Source organism: Hakea prostrata, chromosome 9, assembly GCF_041222555.1.
Source record: "Hakea prostrata isolate BN-2017 chromosome 9, UWA_Hpros_2, whole genome shotgun sequence".
Classification (NCBI taxonomy): Eukaryota; Viridiplantae; Streptophyta; class Magnoliopsida; order Proteales; family Proteaceae; genus Hakea; species Hakea prostrata.
Genome location: NC_142608.1, coordinates 60,536,235 through 60,552,312, shown reverse-complemented (window position 1 = coordinate 60,552,312; position 16,078 = coordinate 60,536,235). Strand labels below are relative to the sequence as shown.

General features: G+C 36.7%; 2 protein-coding genes across 2 annotated transcripts; one reads left to right on the top strand and one right to left on the bottom strand.

Moving 5' to 3' along the window:
* Positions 1–3,347: 3,347 nt before the first annotated feature.
* On the top strand, positions 3,348–5,544 carry LOC149005936 (cell division cycle 20.1, cofactor of APC complex-like). Its single transcript, XM_089168116.1, has 5 exons — positions 3,348–3,690; positions 3,784–4,056; positions 4,145–4,414; positions 4,499–5,080; positions 5,182–5,544. Exons 1-5 carry the CDS (start codon positions 3,598–3,600, stop codon positions 5,320–5,322), a joined length of 1,359 nt encoding a protein of 452 aa, XP_089024242.1. The 5' UTR covers positions 3,348–3,597; the 3' UTR covers positions 5,323–5,544.
* Positions 5,545–6,121: 577 nt separating this feature from the next.
* LOC149005935 (protein argonaute 2-like) lies at positions 6,122–11,730 on the bottom strand. Its single transcript, XM_089168115.1, has 3 exons — positions 11,185–11,730; positions 8,919–10,116; positions 6,122–8,199 (listed from the first exon to the last, which is right to left on the bottom strand). The coding sequence occupies exons 1-3, from the start codon at positions 11,612–11,614 to the stop codon at positions 6,789–6,791; spliced, it is 3,039 nt and encodes a 1,012-aa protein (XP_089024241.1). The 5' UTR covers positions 11,615–11,730; the 3' UTR covers positions 6,122–6,788.
* Positions 11,731–16,078: the final 4,348 nt, after the last annotated feature.

The following is a 16,078-nucleotide window of genomic DNA, read 5'->3' as shown; positions in this document are numbered from 1 at the left end:
TGTCTAGAAATGTAAATTCAAATTATTGAATTAATTTTAATTCTCAATTTCTACTCTTCTCATTTTTTTAAGAAATCATTAATTACTTAATATGTTATTGGATGTGATGTGATATTGGATGTCTCTTTGTTTTTCTTAGAAAGATGAGATTCAAACTAATTAGATACATTTTGAATTCTAAATTATCTTCTCGGTCTCTTCAATTCTTCCACGTTTTGAATTCTACCACTCTTTAAGACGTAACTAATCTTCACCCCTTGAAGTAATATAAGTTTTGTGCCACCCCGCTACTTCTTCTTCATCATTTTATGATTTCATTAATTCATGGCAGCACAACTACCCTAAAACCTATCCATTTCAAATTGTTTAATATTTGATTATTAAATAAGAATATTTAAAGTTGTAAACTGATTTTAATGCACGATTAATTTCTTGATCAAATTTTGTTGTTTTTGGAAATATTTCATAACCCAATTTAGTGGCTTAGACATAAGCATAAAAGTGACACGTTCTTTTTGCACGATTAGTTTTTTTGGTTATTTATTATTTATTATTTTAAAAACTAATCATGCATTTATTGAGACAAAAATGAGTGATTTCTATTTTATGTTTCTTTTGAAAGAAACATTTCCGGGTCGTCCAATGACAAATTCCTTGTTCATGTTGTTAATTGTAATATGTTATGTACTTTTTCATTAAAGAGAAGTGGAGGCCTTAATCTCAAGAGCTTGTGCATGATGAGTTGAGCCTTACTATCTAAGAAAGCTTGGGAGTTATACTCAAATTACACTCATTCTCAATCTTTATGTAGGTTGACGTGTCAAAAATATCTAAAAGAGTGAATCTTTTAACTCAGTTACATCCAAGTCAACAGCATCTTGGGCCTGAGAATCTATTCTGATGGCTCGTCACTTCATTAAAAATGATATACTTAAGCTGTTGCCCGGGCAATGACGGAAATATCCACCTTGGCTAAATTGGTGGACTCCCAACCTTCCTCAAATTCCTATATCAGCTCAAAGTTCTTCATCAATACCCAACATTGTAGCAAAGTTCATTGAACATATATAGCAATGAGAAATGAAAAATAGATATGCTTATAAAGTGGTGGCCACGTGATTATATCACAACAATTTGAAATATTCAAATACATTTTTTTGATAAAAAAGATCAAGTTATTTGTCATTTCACTTCTTTCATGTAACTTTTCGTGGCTTCAGCCTATAGATTGGATAGCTTGAATACAACAGTCTACCTTTGGATCTAGTTTCTTTGGAAAATTATGCTACGGAATTTACAATCTTTAAATCTTTTGGCTAGAAAATGTTGTAACGTTTGAGATATGTGTGCTCTTTGCAAACCCTCAATAACCACCCCAGGTCACTTATTTTTTAAATGACCTTTGAGAAAAGATTTGATTTCTTTTGTCTATTACCTGGTCTGTTGATAGACCATAGACCAACTCAATAACGCATTCAAGATGTATTGAGTTACTCAAGCTCCAACCAATATCAGAGGAATTTTATCATTGCTATAATCTCCAACGCAATGTGGTTAATTTGGAAAAGTTTCAATTAAAAATCTCATGGAATAAATGCTTTGAAAGCTCACTAAATTATATATCTATTTCGAATACAAGCAGTAGAATATGAAAATTTTAATATGGGCAGTACAACACCGAATAGGATCCACAGTCTATCTCATATAAAATGAGATCCTCTTATCAATAGTTGGTTCAAAATAAATGTCGACAGTTTATCTCAGAAGTTAGGTAATATCATTCAAGCTGGGTATGGAGGAGTACCCTTCAATAATATATCATAACATGAAACCTGCTTTTAGGATTCTATAGCCATTATTCTGCTGAACTTTCTTATCAAATTTGAGGACATATAAACCAATTGTGTCCCGAATCATTGAATCCGCTACATGTTTCAATGGATGTTCATATTCCAACATTCTCTTAGAATCATTCTTACCAAATCATATATATCATAATGAAAATAATAATAAATTGATACTTGGTCTTGATTGATGCAAAACTGTGGTTGTTGACACTAACTTGCTCTTCATAAAACTACAACTATTGTCTAAGATCTCAATATGCTAAACTTTTTAGAAATAAGCAGATTAATAAGTATGTTCTCCAAAATGCAACTAAATATTTGAAAAAAAAAATTTATGATTAATGTTATATTAGAAAATAAAAAAATACGTGCATTTGGAAATAAGTAAATCAACAATAATTTAGTATTGATATTTTTTTCGTACTTAAAAAATATTATACTTTTTTCGTAATTAAAAAATATTATAATTTAGTTACAATTTACAAACATAGGTATTTTTAAAATTTTTTTTTCCTGAAACATCACATTGGAGGCAAAAAAAAGATGTCAATATTCATAATGAGAAGTTGGGGTGTAGATTTGTTAAATATTAATTCTCTATATACTTATAAAAATTATCATAAAAATAATATAAAAAGTGAACTTATAATCTTATATGATCAAAATGACTGAAGGTCAAAGTCGAGACTTATAATTATATCAATGTTAATGTGAAGATTAGGATAAAAATTTAATACATGATCAGGGTCAAATTAACATTAAGACTAGAGCCAAAATTAGAGTCAAGATCAGGCCAAAATTAGGTAGATGCTTACTACATTGGTAATGAAGATATAATTTATTTTTATTAATTTTTTTACAAAACATGATCATGTTTTTAAAATTTGACACGTGTCAAATATTCACTCATGTGGATTATAATTAATTCCTTTCCATGGGTCCAGACTCAAATCAGGGCCAAAATCATGGGCTTAGATCCGGCAGCTCTTACTAAAGATGTACGTATATAATGTTTTGTATAAGTGAAATGTTGTACTTCATGAAATTGAATACCTGAAATTCTGAAGAAAAAATTTCTCAATTTCCCTGATATTTACTCTCTATTTATTCCTATTTCTCGCTTGATCATCCCTTAAAAAAGTGATTTTTAAACCCTTCTTCTGTCTTGATATTTTTAAAATAATTAAATTATTCTTTTAATTGATTAAAAATGATATTTTTTTATCTGATTGTATTTTTCTTGTTTCATTTTTATTTTTATCACGGAGAGAAAGAGAGTAATACTTCATTTGTTTTTCAACAGAAAGAGAAATACTTTTCCAACTATAGACAGCTACTAGTAAGAAACTAGCCGTTAGAAATTCTTTTAAAGTGAGAAATTTTATTATGTAATTTTTTTATTGGTGAAGGCATAAAATATTAAAACTAGCCGTTAGGAATTTGAAAACCTGCAAGTATATATTATGGCAAATAAGACCCTTTCTCACACAAACGCGCTGCTACATCTAATCGGTCATAAAGACCGTCAATCGATCGAATCGTCGCTCTCGAATCGCTCTCTGTGTACTCTTGTTCAATTTGTTTTTCAATTTTCTTGGCAGATTAACTTGATTTGATTTTCATTTTTACAATCGCTGATCCTCTTATTGTTTTGCAGGGTTTGATCATTTAGTTCTCTTTAAGTTTTTATTTTCTTTTTCTTTTTAACCTCTCGTTTTCTGCTATATTTTTCGCTTTTTATACTAACGCTATGGATGCAGAATCTTTCGTTTCTTCTAACAAGACTCAATCTCGAAACCCTCTTCAAGAACAGTTTCTCCATAGAAAAAGCTCCCGTGAAAATGTAAGTCACTCTTCGAACATTGGCTTGATTCTATTACTCTCAGATTTAGACAGATTCATCTAATTTTTTTTTTTTTTGGGGTGAATTGGGCAGCTGGATAGATTCATACCCAACCGTTCGGCTATGGATTTCGACTTTGCTCGGTACATGATGACAGATGGAAGAGTGGAAAAAGAAGCCCAGGGAGTGCTCTCTCCAGCAAGAGAAGCTTACAGGAAGCAATTAAAGGAAATTTTCAATATGAACAGAACGCGGATTCTTGCTTTCAAGAACAAGCCACCTTCCCCTGTTAAAGGGCTTCTATCAGAATCTGCCCCAAGTGTTCAACAATCTAAACCTGTAAAGACTAGAAGACATATTCCCCAAGTGAGTTTCTCTCTTTTTGTCTGCTTATTCATTTCCAAATTTTGCCTTTCTTTCGACGTTAGGGTTCTAAAGTTCTTGTTGATTGCAGTCTTCGGAGAGAACATTGGATGCCCCTGAACTTGTAGATGATTACTACTTGAATTTGCTCGACTGGGGTAGTGGCAATGTTCTAGCGATTGCTCTCGGGAACACTGTCTACTTATGGGATGCTTCTGATGGATCTACATCTGAGCTTGTGACAATTGATGAGGAGAACGGCCCTGTCACCAGTGTTCGCTGGGCTCCTGATGGAAGACACATTGCTGTTGGATTGAACAATTCTGAGATCCATTTATGGGATTCTGCCTCAAATCGACAGGTTTGATATTCTACCCGAGAACTTACATTGTTGTAGTTGTGGTGTTCGACTAAATGCCTGACTCGATATATTTTTCTATAACAGCTGAGAACTTTGCGAGGCGGCCACCAATCTCGTGTAGGATCGCTTGATTGGAACAACCACATTTTGACAACCGGAGGAATGGATGGTCTTATCATCAACAATGATGTAAGAATAAGGAACCACATTGTTGAAACCTACAGGGGACATCACCAAGAGGTTTGTGGGCTAAAATGGTCAGCTTCTGGACAGCATCTAGCTAGCGGAGGAAATGACAATCTTTTGCACGTATGGGACCGAGGAGTGGCTTCTTCAAATTCTCCAACCCAGTGGCTTCATAGGTTGGAAGATCACACAGCAGCCGTGAAGGCTTTGGCTTGGTGTCCTTTCCAGAGCAATTTGCTCACTTCTGGTGGTGGCGGCGGAGATCAGTGCATAAAATTCTGGAACACCCATACTGGTGCATGCTTGAACTCGGTGAATACAGGTTCTCAGGTCTGTTCCTTGCTGTGGAGCAAGAATGAGAGAGAGTTGCTGAGCTCTCATGGGTTCACCCAAAATCAGCTAACCCTTTGGAAGTACCCTTCTATGGTTAAGATTGCTGAACTCACAGGACACACTTCAAGAGTTCTGTTCATGGCACAGGTAAATAAGAGTGGGTCTAATGTGAACTTTGCCAATGAGATAAACTTGTTCATTGTCACTGATTATCGTTCTAACTCCTCCCCATTCTTAATTCTTTGCAGAGCCCTGATGGTTGCACTGTGGCATCTGCAGCTGCTGATGAAACACTTAGGTTTTGGAATGTGTTTGGAGCTCCTGAAGCTGCAAAGCCTGCACCCAAAACGAGCCACGAGCCATTTTCAAGCATAAGCCGTATAAGATGAAATATGTCTAGGGGTACGGTGGTTTGCTAATCGTTGTCTAGTGTGCATTTAGCAGACAATCACGACAAAGAACAGAGGGACCAGCAACTTCTCATTCTTGTAATGTCAAATCTTGCTTTTAAGTTCAGTGCCACTATCTCATGGTGATTGCATTCTCTGCAATCAAAAAGATAATATAGAGGAGAAAAAAGAAAGTGAAGGGGGGGGGGTGGTTTGGAACTTGTAAACAGTAAACACCTTTTTCCCTATTTCTAGTGAAGCTGGCCCTCATCTTGCCGTGGACGTAGGCAAATTGCCGAACCACGTATATCTCTGTGTTATTGTTGTTTGATTGTCCTTTCCATTATTATGTTGGGTTCTGCTCATCGTGGATATTTAAAACCTCAAATGAGGGCCAGAAAAATCTCAGACAACATAAAGCTGTGCAGAGGGTTAAGACAACATAAGATGTGCTTCTCTCAACCTTTTGTAATTCTTATTGATATAAACAATAGCCAACTACAACTACAACCAAACTTTTGGATATATAAACAACTCCCTTGTAAACTTGAGCTTTTGTAGCCTGAAGAATCTCAGTCCCTTTAATGTAGCCTCAACAGGATTGAGGGCCAGGATCTTTATCCAAACCAAGATTTTGGTTCAGGTGTATATGATTAAGTTTTGAGGCATCTCGAATTGGGTTCTTTGCGGTTTTGATTTGGTCAGGTTTTGATGGGATCGTAGTGGAGTTTGAATCTCATCTAACAACGATGAGTATAGTAATTTTTGGAGTTCTATAGAGGGGAAACTTTTAGGTTAAGAATGATAAGAATGGATTATGAGATTTTTTTTCTGCTAAATTAATACCAAACATGAAAATGAAGATTTGTCAAAAAATGAGAATAAAAATTGATAAAAAAAGACCATCAGTTCAATTTTGGTACAGTTGGATAGGATAGTCAAAAGGCAGATGAGTGGAAGGAACCATTTAATAATAAAACACAAGCACATATCTTTCATATATCATAACTGTTAAACTGTTTGATTACAAGCTTACTACTCTTCAATCACCAAACTCAAAGGAAACACCACAACAAGTAACTCAACGCTCTTTATTACATTCACAACATAACAGAAGTACCAATCCAACATCATTAAACTCAAAGGAAACACCACAACCAGTAACCCAACCCTCTTTACTATTACATTCACAACACAACAAAGTACCAATCCAACACCACTAAACTCTGAAGACTCGGCCTACAAGACCACAACCAGTAATTAAACACTCTTTATTACATTCACAACATAACAGAACCAATCCAACACCATTAAACTCTGAAGACTTGGCCTACAAGACCATTTCAAATCAAGAAAGAAACATAACAAACAGATCATTTAGATTCACGCACAAACTCCTCAGCTATGCTTGTTCGTATAGTAAGGAGGTTGGACCTGACTGCTGGTCTGCATCCATTTATGGACCTTTAGCAGAAGAACATAACATTTTCAAGATTATTGTGCCGTTCAAAGATCTTTGGATCAAACTGCGTTTGAAATTTTGAAGATGGCACACCAGCCTCAGCCTCCCATGCCTCATAGTACTGCCGCACTCTATATGCCAAACTGTCAGCATAATATGCAGGTGGAACCAAGGAGACAGGTTTTGTGCACCGAGCATAGGTGTAACACAGATTGTAGGTTATCTGCTGCAACTCATCTGAACTGAACTTGTGATCGTCCCAAAGGCAATAGTAGTGAGTGGGTTTGCTGGTTCCCAAGATCCCATAGTGACTACAAAGGTAGAAGTCGAAATTCCAACGATGCACAATGTTTGTATCCACAACAGTCCCTGGAAGAACATTACCATTACGGGCTCCCTGCTTATCATCCATGGGAAAGAGACGAGTTAAATGCCGCTTCTGTGCAACCACAAGTGTAACGGTAGGTGAATATCCATCGCATTGAATTGCCCTTCGGATATCCATCAATTCTTCCTCCAAAACCATCTCAAACTGGCTGTCACCCACCCCATCACGGTACACCATAATTTTCTTTGGCTTGACTCTGTTGATCTCAGCATACTTGTTGACAAGCTCCAGACACATCTCCCCAAAGTTAAGAATTTTTTCAGTTCGATGCTTTTGAAGACGATACCGTCCTATGTACTTGTTTGCACCAGGCCAATTCATTGTGGCGACAACAACTGCAACAGACGGGCTTGATTTATTCCCTGCACTTGGATGATTGACATCAGCCCCAATGAACATGACATGGTCATTGCTTCCAAGACGGGGCAGAGGATCAAACAGCTCAAAATTGCTGCCTCCAAGCTTTGTATTGATCTGAAGAGCAAGGTTTGTCATGAAATAGTCTTCACCTATGTTGCAACGGCTGATCAAACACAGTTGTGTCACAATGCCAATTTGTGTTTCGCAGATCCACTTGAGGGCCTTATAACCAACATTTTTGTCAATCAGTGGACAAACAAGAACCTGCAACCTGCGATTTGCCTTGTCATATACACGACTGAGGATGTTACGAAGCTTGCCAGTATCAAAAAGCACACGCATATCAATTCGTTCATGGAAGAGAGGATCCTTCATGACTATCCCAAGTTTACTGCACCGCATCTTTAATTGTTGTACGAACTTGTCATAGTTCAGAGGCCTCCGATCATACGAAGTAAATTCAAGGACTGCCCACCTCTCGATGTCCTTTCCTTCCAAAACAGTTCTGCCCACAAGGTTCCACTGGCAGTCTTCCCTAGTAAGAGGGAATCTACACACCCTACCATTGCTATCACCCAGTTTCAAATCAGGTGCTCTAATCACACGGCCAACTACTTGTGTCATCTCTTTGCTAGCTTCAATACCAAAGTTTCGAACTGTTTCCCCTCTGTTCAAATTAATGGAAGATCAATCAGATGTAGAATAGCATTTAATGTTAAACCAACAATAAATATGCACTAACAAAACAAATTGATAATCTCCCCTTTCAGTACTGTAACCTTGTAAACAATTTCAAATTAACAAAATATGGAAATGAGTGGGAAAGAAAGACTAGTAATAGTAAAATACTTCAAAATGTTCCAGTGTAAAACAACTAGAAGTTATGGACATGAGAACAAATCAAAAGCTCAGTAAAAATTGTTATGATAACAGATTTCTCTTCAGCCCCTGATGACACGGTTATAAGAAACATCAGATTGTTAATAAACTAGATTGTACTCACATCATCAATATCAGATAGCCCAACCTATGATTTATTAAGAGAGGCATGAATTAACGACCCCACCAACAAAATCTACAACAACAGACTGGTATTAAGATATAAAGATCAATCATTTCCATTTGTGTGCTGCTGGGTTTCATGGCAATGCAATTATTAATTGATTGTGACCAAATATGAGGAAACTAAGCATCCACTAAATACCAATCTGCCTATGTCAACTAAGCATAATTAACCACAGGTAAATTGCAACAAGAAGTAAAACTAACAAACCACAAGCATATCAACAATAAAAAATGACTAACACAAGGTTCTAGTAATTTTTCATTTTTCTATGGGGGAGGGGGGGAGTTGTTTCATCATAGTTTTAGTTCTAGAATACGTACCCGAGAGGCCCATCTCTTGCTTTAACCATCTCATCTATAAACCTCTTTCTATCCCAAGGTTTTGGCAAGGATATGCTCTTCAACTTTGCTGCTTCATTCTCATCCAGCCGATCCTTTGGATATATCTGTCCTTCTGTCAGCACACAACATTCCATCGGTACATTACCGCTCTTTCCCAAATCCAAGGCAGGCAGATTTTTGAATTCAATCTCCCTGTTGTATGAAGTTCTAAAATAATCCACGAGTTTAATCTCCTGGGGTGGATTAGTGCCTTCCCTGTCCTCCAGCATGAAAGAGAGATCATTCACCAAGGGACCTGTTAATCGATTGACTTTAAACCTTTGTTTGGTTTCCCTATGATTCACGGCTACCATTGACTCTTTCAGTTCATCCTCAACATAATCCTTCAACTGGTTATCAATACCATCGGTATGAAACCCAGTCACGCGCTGTTGGAGGAAATCTAGGACTGGTATTGGCTTCCGAAAAGGCATAACAGAGTAATCAACACACAGAGTTGGGCCCCAGCAAGTGAGTTTCAAGCTTTGCTGAAAGCCCCTGCAAGCTACAACTCCATAACCAAGATCATCATCTGTTTTGTAATCCATGGAGTAGAAGCTCTGACCAATTTGAACACGATGCTTCTTTGGGTTCTCTTTCATCACAAGATCCAACCCATGTAAGATTTCCCGGGGGATAATTGGGTTTGTGCCATTCAAGTAGGGGATCAACTTTTCAAGCTCTAGCGCCTTCTCTTGCTTCATAGTGAATGTATAAGATTTGACAGCCTTACCCCTTGGCAAATCCAGATTAGATTCAACATTGGGTAGTTCTACTGCACTCACGATGATCTTGTCCCCATCGTAAGCAATCTTGGATGCAGGAAATTCCGTTGGATCATTAGAGAATACTTTATCCTTTAGCAAACGAATGTCTGACTTGAAAACTTGAGGACCACCACGCTGGGACTGCATCCCTGGCTCAGCAACAGGCTCAACACCAATGTTGTATTGCAGCATCTTCATATTGGGATCAAAACGGATGGGAAAATGATTAGCAAGAAGGCGAACTTTTAGAACACAAGATTTTCCACCCTTATCAGGCCGTCTAACAGGAACAATATTCCTTGATTCAGGAGAAGCTGGTGGCGGCTCTGAACATGATATTGTGATAGATCTTAGTCCCGAAGTTGGTATATCTGTACAGCAAGGATTCCATTAATAACTGGAATTAATCAGACTGCTAGAACTTAAAAAGTTAACAAAAATTAATGAGAAACCATTCCAAAATAAAATTCCTTATATTCTTCCTGTCCAGTGATTTAAGATTTCGTTCACTTGGTAAAACAATGAAAGAAAGAAAAAGATACAAGAAAACTGTCATAGGAGAAAAAGAAAAAAGAGAAGTAGTAAAAAAAATATTTATCCCAAGAAAGGTTCATATAACTCTTGGTTCTAGTGGATATCAGTTGTTATTGCGTTTCCATCCAATTTCCCCGTGTCAAAACAGAGAATAGAAGAGGAACTGCACAAAAAATATCTTCAACATGAGCTGACTACACAAAGTAATCATTTCTGGTAAGTAGATAACATTTGATAATCCACTGAACAGTTCCCCTGAATTGGAACAGTTCATTTTACCCAAGAGTTTCCCCTGAAATTCCAAACTGCATCTCGAACAACAGTCTAGAGTGAAGATTTCAATCATAGTTCATCAAAATATAACCCATAAAGAAAAGGACCAAAAATATGGCACAGACATGGAGTCATTGCGCTGCAAAAGTAAGAAGAAGAAAAGGTAGTAAAAGATGAAATGGAATAATAAATTAACAAAACAATTATATTTCTGTTTTTTTGGGGTCTAATAATGATATTTTTTTTCAATAGAATTTTGAAGAACAATGGAATGAGATAATTCCTTTAGAAATAAGATTAGAGGCATTTATGCACTTTAGGTTTGGACGGATTTTCTATGCACTTCAGCATTCAATGGATGTTGTCTATTACTCCATCTTTTTTTGATGAAATGTTATCTATTACTTCATCACGTCCATCTAACAAGTTTTAGAAGTATATAGAGATTTTTATGAGAAAACCTAGTATCACACCACTTGATCCCAAATCCATTTTTTCCATCAAAGAGAGAATAAAAAATACAAAAATAAAATAAAAATCCCCCCTTTTTTTGATAAACTTATGGCTCTATCAAAGGAACCCAGAAAATAAGAATTTCGGCATGTTCAGTAGGTAGAATTGAAAATGCTTACCAGGCCCAGAAGCAGGGCTCCTAGCAAAACCTGCCTTCGACGCCGGAGCAGAACCACGACTTCCACTGCAATTCTCAATACCTCTGGCTCCTACAGAACCCACCCAAGCCGAAGCAGGCCTGTCCTTGTTCCATGCCGAAACTGGCTTAGTGGGTTCTGCAAGTTGACCCCGGCTTGAACTGGGTATCACTTCCTTCAAACCACGATCATGACCCGAAACCAGCTTTCTGGGTTCGCCGGATTGACCCTGATTTGGAGTGGGTTCTTGCCTAATTCTCCCACTTTGGCCGGAATTGGGCTGCTTCTCCCTTTGCTGAACAGGATTACTCTGGTAGTTCGAAGGATTCGGAGTGTTATGTTGATCATGGGCTTGCCCTTTCCTTCTCCCTCCAGTTCTTCCATTGCTTCTTCCATTTCCCTTGTTTTCCATCTTAGCACAGAATCACAGAATCACAGTAATGACAAAGTAAGTTCAAGAACAAAAGTTGAATGCTTATTGCTTGATGAAGCTGAAGAAAAGGCCATGAAGGGGTACTTATATGCAGAAAAATGCATTTTTCTGGGTATTTGTGTACGATTTTACCCTTTCGGGAGCTTACTTCACTACAATGTCTACTCATTGTAGGTGACGTTGGTTTGCATCTTACAGGAATAGATTCCAATCAGACGATCATAAAGGTGAACAACAACTTTAATAGAACTTTCCAGAAAACACTGGAATATTGAAGGAGCTACTTGGGCTCCAAGAAAACTGTTGCCTGCAATAATTTCTGGGAACCCAGTTTAAAGGGTTGGTCCACCTGCTTCGTTTCAAATGGTATTAATTGTGATGATGACATTTTGAAGATTTTTTGACTAAAAAATATAGACATCCAATATACGTGAAGAGTTTGAAACCGAAAGCAAATCATATGGATTGGTCTTCACGAAACAAGTTTACAAGTCTACCAAAAGTAAAGAACGAAAGGTCCTTGTGGAAACAAAAGAAAAAAGAAAAGAGGAAGTTAATGGGAAATTCTTAATAGCTTTTAAGATGGACCTGGGTTGACTACTAGACTATGATGTGTATCTGATTTTTTTCTTCTTCCAATAAAATTGTCATTTTATTTAAACCAAAGTATAGAAAAATAGGGGAGAAGACAAAAATTAAATTAAATTAACTATATATATATATATATATATATATATCATTTATCACTACATTCTAGAGGCATATAGCCACTGCCTATATACCCTTACATTCCCCCAATGTTAGTTACACCTATACCGTAATCTCCATCAGCATTCATCAACAACTCGTTTGCAATACGACAAGACCACCTCTCCAACTGTAGGGAAGACAATTCTCTAGTAGTTGCATTTAGCTCCGAAATACAATAGACAAAATTTCAATCTATAAACTCCAAATAAGCATGCAAATTCCTTCAATGTTGATGGAAGGATCATGAGATTTCCTTCTTAAAAATCAGCGGAACTATAGTTTTGGAGTCACTTTCCACCCATAGTTTCCTCAAGCCTATACGACTGGCATATTGTAACTCAACTACGATTACCTCAAACTCTATTTCAACGTTCGTTTTAATCCCCAAAAATCTCCAAAAAAGGAAGACCACTTGGGCATTGGTTCATTTGATGCTTTCAACTTATAGAAGAAAAAAATCCTATAATTTCTGAATTTACAAATAAAACCCCAATAGTTGATGTTTCTAGCACGGGTATATATTTGTGCTATAATTTATTATATTTATTTTTGACAAATATTTTAGTTTACTTTTATTTTGAAAAAAAAAAATGACACATTGTTCAATCTTGTTATAAAGCTTGGAACTTACTTAGCTTAAACGGGAAGATTAGAATATAGACTGCCAAATCCAAAATATCAGAGTGAGAGAAAGAGAGCAAGGACTTCATAAAATTTGCAAAATTAACTTTTCAAAAACTCATGAATTTTTTTTTGTGGATGGTAAAAAAAAAAATTACAAATCCTAATGAAATTTCAACTTTTGAGTATGAAACTGCTTATCCGTCTCATAGAAAGTTTCAAAACCTGAGAAAAAAATACAAAATTTTCAGCCCCTCCTCGTCCATCAAAGAAAAAAAAGAAGAAAAAAAAATTATAATTGTTTCAGTAATAATATGGTTTTTTTTTTCTCTACAACATTATTTTGTAAAGTCTTAAAAAATACGAACTCAAACTAAATACAATGATCGTTACAACAAATAATTTACTTGAGATTAATAAAGAGCTTATTGATGAGGTTTTATGTATATATGGTTCCATATACCTTAAACTTTTGGAACATTAATATGAATGTATGATAACACACTTGAGCGATGGACAGAGCAACAGGAGTTGTCAACCAGTATACGATCAAAAGCTAAAGAAAGATCTTTATGCTTTGTAAAAGAACTTGCAAGTTTTATTATTGGAGTGTTAATTTACTATAAATGGTAAAAACAACTTGAGAATGAGTATTCTGGGAGTATAGCAACTCCAATGTGAGACTCATACAAAATTTGGATGATGTTCTTGTAAGAGGACATTCAAGATAGTTTATGTTTAAACTAAAAGCTAATGAATTAAATGTACTTGATTTTTGAAGTGTCTTGAATATCCTTATACAAAGATAATCCTACCTCATATTTCGTGTTACATCCAAAATTTCTTGGAGCTACCCGAGTAGTAGGACGAACTCTTTGAAGTTTCTCCTAAGTAGAAGGTTGACCTGCATTCATAAGAAGAGTTAGAGCAGCCCGATCTGGGGATGGCGGGAAACTACCTCTGATGACCAAGTTAATCTAGATACAACAGTTGAAGGCTTGGAGAGGGGTTTTTCGAGTGTAAGCCATAGTAGTAGATAGTTCTTCATACCTCATGAATCTCATGAGTGGGGTTTATACAAAGGTTACCTCTATGTGGTTATTTTGTGATTTTCATCAACTTAGTAAAGAGTGACATGAGTTTCCTTTGGAAGCATATCCCCACTCTTGATAGTTCCCAAGCTTGACTCTAATGGTGTTAGTCCCTCATTCTCACTATGGGCATATGGAGTGGTTATTTCCATAACAGACTCCTTTGACTTAGTCTTTCTACGGAGATAATTTAACCGTGGTCATTTATATTTGAAGTATTTATTCTTTAGGTTCTTCACATCTATGCTGACAGGCGGGCTCTTCATATCTTCACCGACAGGGTTCTTCATATTTATCTTGACTTAATCGTGGCCTAACTCGACTTTGAGGATTCTCGAATTGGTTCCTGGCCCAACCCTACCATGGGGGATTCTTGAATTGGTTCCTTACCACTACACTTCAACCGTTTTATCACTTTGACCAAAAAATAAAAAACCATCCTATCACAAGAAAATTATAAGAACCCTAAGAAAGTTGAAACTAGTAACATATCTCTTCTAATTCATCTCTTAAAAGAAATATATCTCTTCTTTGTAAACCCGCTCATACCTGATGGAAAACACGTCTAGCACGGAAAGAATCCTACAACATATATATAATTGTTCATTATTTGATAAGCCATGGATAGCATTAAAACAAGAATAAAATAAATTTGTCAATAATAATAAGAAAAAGAGGAGGAAGGTAATCACTAATTATTATTTTAAGTTGCTTAAGTTAGACATTGTAGAATGATGATTTTCTATCTTAACACTTGTATGAAGTACACGAAAGCACCGTTGCTGCCACTGCTCAAAATCTTGATGAAGCTGATGCTGTATCTGCTGCTCAAGTAGCCGTTGCAACCGCTATTGCTCATCTCCCTTCACACTCTGTTGGTTTTAGGGAAATCTCCTATATTCCTATTTTGGCTCCTTCTTCATCAACTATTGCTTATAGTCTGCTACCATCATTGCTTAGCCTAATCCCTTTTCTTCAACTTTAGCAATTTTTGATTCCCACTCGCCGCTAGCAGCTAGTTCTTACCGGAGATGTATATCCTGGCCAAAACCTATTCTGATTGTGAAAAATCCTTGCATAGCTCCCGTCTTCGAGGTTTTCTGTCAGATTTTTGCAGTCGAAGCCACTGCTTCCCCTGTCAATGCTTGGAATACTATACCTTCATCGGCTGCTGATGGTCCTCCCTTTTAGGAGGCGTCGCCTCTCTCCCCGACCCTCAAGCTCTACTTTCCCTCTTCCGTGAAATATCCTGTTCTAAGCACTTTGTCAACCACTTTCCTCCTCTCAAACCTTCCATTTCGGTAAGCGTCTCCAGGCAGCCTCTCTCCACCGCTTCTAAACCATCTCTCTCACTCTCCCACTATCAATATCCTTTACCCATTATACCCCCACCTATGCGATCAATGGCCCTATGGCCCATGGGCCTTGCTCCTCTCCTCATCCCTCCCCCTCCCCTGTTAGGAATCTCTTGGCCCATTGTTCAAATCCCCACCTCTCTCAACCTTTGTCCCTTCTCCTCCAACCCCTCTTTCCTGTCTTCAGCCATCGCTCACGCTACCAAACTTTTGGCTTGTGACTTAATCCCTTCAGAGTTTGCTATTATTGTTGCCCTTAAATAGTTGTTTGGCCCGATATCGCTTAGTTTATTTATTAGTTTGGCTTTGGGCCTCCATTAACTTGTATAACTAGTTTGCTTTAATTGTTGCTCTTAGATAATTGATAGTTCATTGCCTCTTAGGTTGCTTGTTAGTTGAGGCCTCTTTTTCGTTGTCTGGGTTTTGTCCCTTGTGCTCTTGTAATTTCTTTTATTCTCTTTGATAATAAATTATTTAATCATTCAATCACAAATAAATAAAAAATAAAAAAAAAGAAAGAAAAAGAGAAAGAAAACAAAACAGATGAAGAACAACTGGAAGACAGGTTACTTTACTTCCGATTTCAGAGACTAATTTTGATCTCGTAATTGGTAGTCAATGTTGCT